Source organism: Stomoxys calcitrans, chromosome 4 (assembly GCF_963082655.1).
Source record: "Stomoxys calcitrans chromosome 4, idStoCalc2.1, whole genome shotgun sequence".
NCBI classification, from domain to species: Eukaryota; Metazoa; Arthropoda; class Insecta; order Diptera; family Muscidae; genus Stomoxys; species Stomoxys calcitrans.
The window spans coordinates 32312447-32318446 of record NC_081555.1 but is presented as its reverse complement, the minus strand read 5'-3'; the positions used below and the strand labels follow the sequence as shown (position 1 = coordinate 32318446).

The following is a 6000-nucleotide window of genomic DNA, read 5'->3' as shown; positions in this document are numbered from 1 at the left end:
ACGTGGTATACTAGGGTGTCCCGCAACAAAACTCCTGGCCTGACAAGAGATTCGCCGGCAGGGCTGGTGTGCGGGAAAATCAGAAGTGGTATCGAAGAGTTATAGTGCAACGTGGGGAACTCCCACACCCTGAATCAAAGCCGGGTATCATGAATAAAGTCAGGGAAGTACCGAAGTCGCTCACTTGTCCCAAGGTCACTTTACCCTCTAGTATCTCGTTATAGGTTTTGGCTGATCCTAGCACTACATTTGCATATGATAAGAAGTTCGGAAAGTTTGGGGTAAGGATTGGCATAAAAAAATTAAAGTCAATGAATTGAATTAGGATCGCGAAAACAAATCGGGGTATAATTACTAACGTAGTTGTATAATTACAAAAAATGTATAATTACGGAAAAAAGGTGTATAATTAAAAACGAATTGTATAATCACGAAAATTTGTAAAAGTCGGACAAAACAAACGTATAAAGGAAGAAATAATCGACTAGAATAATCAGGTACTCAATTTATGTACACAGATATCTTTTAATATTGCACTATAGGTTTATATAAAAGTAATATTAGGACGAATACAACATAAAATCAAAATTTGTCAATCTTTAAAGCTATTTGTATTCTTAACCTAATATCACAGTTTGTAGTCATCAATACTAAACCTATATTGCACTATATTTGAATATCTTTAACATGATACGTACCTAACGTCTTGCCTTGTAATGTTTCAAGTTCATACATGTTATTGCCGACAGGTCTAACGATTCGACACTTCAAAAACTTCTTACAAAATTTGGCATTACGATCTTTAGCAAAATCAGACGAAACAGTATTACGGCGATATACTTCTTGACCGGGTAGGAATCTAACGACGCGTGCTCGTTTATTATACCTCTCAGAACTTCTTTCATATGCCTCATGCGTTTTCCTTTTCACCTTCTCTCTGATCATTTCCAATTTATCCGGTCGCTGTAAATCAGATATCTCATGATCGGACATGGATAGCAATTTCCGTGCCAACTTATAGTCCGTGCCATTAGAATGCATCTCGTAACCGAATAATGAAAAGAAAGGGGTTACTCCAGTTGCCGAATGGACTGATGTTCTAAGAGCGCACTCGATCTCCGATAAGTAGAGATCCCAATCTCGATGGTCTTCATTCAAATATGTCCTTATGGCCGATATGACAGACCGATTTACACGTTCGGAAGCATTGGATTGGGGTGAGTACACTGCGGTTCTCATATGCGTTATTTTATAAGCAGATATCATATCTTGAAAACTTTTGGATATGAATTGAGCACCATTATCGCTGTGGATCACCTCCGGTACACCAAATTTATGAAAAATTTCACTTATTAAAAATCGAATAACATTGGCAGCAGTAGCATCACGCATAGCCTTCAAGAAAGTGAATTTGGTGAAGTGATCCACAACGATAAAGATGTACGCATTACCATTCTTAGATCGCGGGTACTTCCCCAAGAAATCAATCTAAAGCTTTTGAAATGGCCTATCCGTAATCACTTCTTGTCCAATACTGGGTCTCAAATTCTGATTACAGGGCTTCGTCTCCTTACAGACCTGACAATTCTTGACAAATCGTTTAACTTGGCTCGCCATATGTGGCCAATAGAAAAACCTTCTGACTCTTTCTAGCGTCTTCGTGACTCCACCATGAGCGGTTGTTAGAGTATTATGGGCTTTTTCAATAATAGCATGGGCAATACCGGACGGGATCCATAACTTCCACTTACATTCCTGTTCCAGTTCCTGGTCAAAAATGGTTCTCTTATAAACGTATCCATCATCAATTTTCAAATCTGGAAGTTTATCCTTGTTTTCGGTTATGGTCTTTATGAGGTCGAGGTATTCCTCGCTTTCGAATTCTGTTGTCTCAAAATCAAGAAGTTCTTCTGATATCTCTTCAATCATGATATCTTGGGGCGCCCTGGACAACATATCCGCAACAACATTATCTGAACCCTTTCTATGTTCGATCTCAAAATCAAATGGTTGGAGTTGGAGTGACCAGCGCGCCAGTCGACCACTAAGATCCTTTAGGGTCATCAACCATTTAAGACTGGCGTGGTCAGTTATGACGGTGAATGGCATCATCTCCACATAGGGTCTAAATTTCTTGATAGCCATCACCGCCGCTAGGCACTCCTTCTCCGTTACGCTATAATTCCGTTGGCATGCGTTCAATTTCTGCGAATAGAACGCTATAGGGTGCTCCTCCTTCTGGTCATTCAATTGATAGAGAACGGCGCCGATACCATGCTCCGATGCATCGCATTGTATAAAAAATCTTTTCGAAAAGTCAGGGTGGCGCAAAACTGGTGCAGACGTCAAAGCCTTCTTTAAACTCTCAAATGCCTCAATGGCCTTTCCAGTCATTTCAAACTTCTTTGCCTTCTTGAGAGTGTCGGTTAACGGTGCTGATATTGAAGCAAAGTCCTTAATAAACCGTCTGTACCAGCCCGCCGTACCCAAAAAGCTCCTGACTTCCCTGGGGCTTCTCGGTATCTTGATCATCCGAATCGCTTGTACCTTATCGGGGTTCGTCTTAAGCATGCCATTTCCAATTATAAAACCTAGATACTTGAGCTCCTGGAAACAGAATTGAGACTTTTTTAACCCAATTGTTAAATTAGCCTCTTTAAGACACTTAGCTACTTCCTCCAACAGTCTTAAATGCTCATTGAAATCGCTAGAAATTATCAATAAATCGTCCAAGTATATAAAAACATTTTCCTTGAGGCGCTGTGGAATAACTCGGTCCATAAGCCTACACAAGCGTTGGGCCGCGTTACATAAACCGAATGGCATCACTCTGAACTGGTATAGAGGACGTCCAGGCACCGTAAACGCTGTGTATGGCTTACTTTCCTCGTCAAGTTCAATTTGCCAAAAGGCATACTTTAGATCCACACTGCTTATATAATATGTCTCATCGATTCGGCTTAGAATGCCATCAATATTTTGAAGGGGATATGCGTCCTTCACAGTTAATTTATTTAATTTCCGGGCGTCTAAGCAAAATCGATTTTTTCCAGGTTTCCTTACAATAGTGGTCCTGTTGCTCCAAGGACTGTTGCTCTCCTCAATAACCTTCAGACGGAGCATAGTATCTACCTCATCATAAACAAGAGCCTGTACCGCTGGAGACATGGGATAATATCTATCCTTAAATGGTGCAGCACCCTCAATCAATTGAATTGAATGTTTTTCCAGGCTGGTCTGACCAAGGCCCTTTTCCTCAAAGGTATCGAACTTAGCTACTACCTCCTTCAATCGTTCGTTCTGATCATCACTCAATACATGGGGATTCAGTTTATACACCTCTCCCTCCTCTATCAAATCCCTTTGGACCTTATCGATGTCGATTTGAGCGACTTTAATAATATCCGGAGCCAGCCGAAATAGTTTCCAGAAATCAATTCCGAGATATAACTCCTGATCCAAATCTGGGCATAGATAAAGTTCAAGTTCATGTTTTTCCTCTTTATATAGGATTTCTAATTTAATCTTTCCTAGTACTCTGTACTCTTTTCCACCGGCAGTTCGAACATTCGAAAACAATTTCTTTATGTCCAAGCTTAATTTCTCTATGAACTCTCGGCAACCCTTCCCTAATACACTGACTGAGGCGCCGGAATCTAAAAGGCCTTTAAGTTTAATGCCTTGAACCTCCACCTCTGCGTAAGGTCTGGGGTCCATATTTTGACTTACATGTTTGATTGACTCTAATACATTCTTGAAAATCTTTCTTTTTTTCTCAAATTTTACGCGCACTTTAGGCGGGTTTCTTTTATTCGCAGTTACAGAATCCAATTCAAATATGCGTGATCTAATCTCGTTATAATTTTTCTCTCGAGTTTCTAGTGGTATATAATGTCTTAATTCAGGTTTAAAATTTAATTCATTTGCTTTAAAAATGTTATTTATTATTTCATTCTTATTTCTATTTTTAGATGATGATGCTATTTCTCTGATCTGGGGGAATTCAGGATTGGACGTGGCCCCCCGGCATACTCCACGCCCTGATTCAGGTTTCCCTGTTTACAGGACGGGCATTTGGGAGAAATAGTCCCAGGTTTTCCACAACGGTAGCAAAACAAATTTCTTTCTGTGGAGTCGCAGTTTCTGAAAGTGTGGCCTTGTTTCTGGCAATTCCAACATAATAAAGTTGGTTTCGTTTTTCGGATGAACTGTATGGCGGATACTTCCTCACATTTAGAAGATTCGTGGTCACATTCGGATGAACCTTCCGCGTATATTTCGCTGACCTGACGAATTGGACGAGATGGAAGTACAGGTCTTATTTCCCTTCTTGGAAAATTCTTCTCCGCTTCATTGCACTCTATTCTCAGCTGTTCAACGGACGAAACTTGAATGGGGTAAATAATTCTCGCTACACTCTCTTTAACATTTTTCTTTAATATCTTCATCATATCATATTCGGATATAGGTTGGACTAACTTAGCCCTAATCTGGCCCATAATATGGAAAAATGTATCAATAGACTCATTTGGTTGTTGTTTACGCTGAGCTAATTCTGTCACTATTTCAAAATTGGATCTGGTGGATTGATATTGGCTTAACAAACTATGCTTCAAACTGGGCCAATCCGAAAACTTATTCGTTTTCAGGGATAGCCAATACCATGACTCGGCTGGACCGGATACTATTAAAGAAAAATCCCTTAATATCTCTGCCCATGGAATATGGTACTGTCCCTGAAAGTATTCAAGACGATACACGAACTCTTCAACGGAAATACCCCCTGAAATGCCATCAAACCTTAGTCCCAACTTGTCTATTCGCACACGCTTATTTTCCCTCAGTGTATCATTCGGAAAATGACTACATACTGAACCTGCCACAGAATTGCCATTGGTTGGGCGGTTGCCATTATTTCCTGTTTCTGGTGCAGACAAATTGTCCAAGCCCCCTAAGCCAGAATTAGATGCCGGTGAACTGGGTACATTCCGATTCAAGGTAAGTTCAGTTAACCTTTTTACAGCCTCTGATAACTGTCCTATTGTATTCTTCAAACCACCTAATTCATTCTGGATCATACAAACATTGTTTTCGAGGGCTCTTTGTTGCCTAAGGACCTCTACATTACCATTTCCTGGCGGTTCAGACCTGGCCCCTCCAATCGGTGTCCCACCAGCTGATGGACCCGATGTATTGTTGTTGCCTGTCCCCGATCTTATTGTCCCAGACAAATCGGTGATTTGGCTTGTACTAGCCTGGTTTCCAACAGACATATCGGTAACGTATCTACTTCTTTTCTCTTCACTTTCTATAAATGAATTATTTGCATCAAAACTTTCAGGAATTTTTCTCTTTTTCGCCTGGGATCGAGTCTGAATGCTCATAACCTTTCTCTAATTGGACAATAATTTTAACGCCTATATTAAATTATTAGTTTATTTAGAGTATTTATTTTTCTCTTATCTAGAACACATATATTATATTCGGGGGTTTTACGTGAGTAGTGGTGGGTACGGGTTATATTATTGACTCTCTTTCGAGCACCAGTCTGAAATCTGGGAAATCAAAATTAAAACAAAACAAAATTTTTTTTTTTTTCGTGCTTTCGACACCAATATCTTGCAAATGATGCCAATTTCATACCTATTTGCCTGATACAACGGACCTCTAAATCCTATATAGAGCGGCTATCAGGTCTAACATAGATCTGGACACAACATTAAACTGTAACTAACACTACACAAAAATAACGACACAGTATGCTTAGTGCAAAATACATTTTCACATAAAAAAGTATGCCACTAAATCCTCCGGTTGTTGGATTATTCACGTCCTCCTTCATTTCCAGTTTTGAAGTATCGGCTCTTCGTACAACGGACTTTTGAAATTTCCAAAACGGTTACGAAGCTTTCGAACCTCTCCACTTTCCAATCAGGGTTCAGTGTTGGTCTATTTCTTTAATTGAAATGGGCTATTACTTTGTGCTTTGGTGACCTACAC

At 39.9% G+C, this 6000-nt stretch overlaps 1 protein-coding gene across 1 annotated transcript; it reads right to left on the bottom strand.

Annotated features, from left to right (window-relative positions):
• Window positions 1-666: 666 nt before the first annotated feature.
• Window positions 667-1392, bottom strand: LOC131996892 (uncharacterized). Its single transcript, XM_059367078.1, has one exon. The coding sequence runs from the start codon at window positions 1390-1392 to the stop codon at window positions 667-669; it is 726 nt and encodes a 241-aa protein (XP_059223061.1).
• Window positions 1393-6000: the final 4608 nt, after the last annotated feature.

Excerpts from the sequence above, each read along its gene's own strand:
- LOC131996892 (XM_059367078.1), bottom strand. The coding sequence starts at position 1,392 with ATGCGTGATGCTACTGCTGCCAATGTTATTCGATTTTTAATAAGTGAA.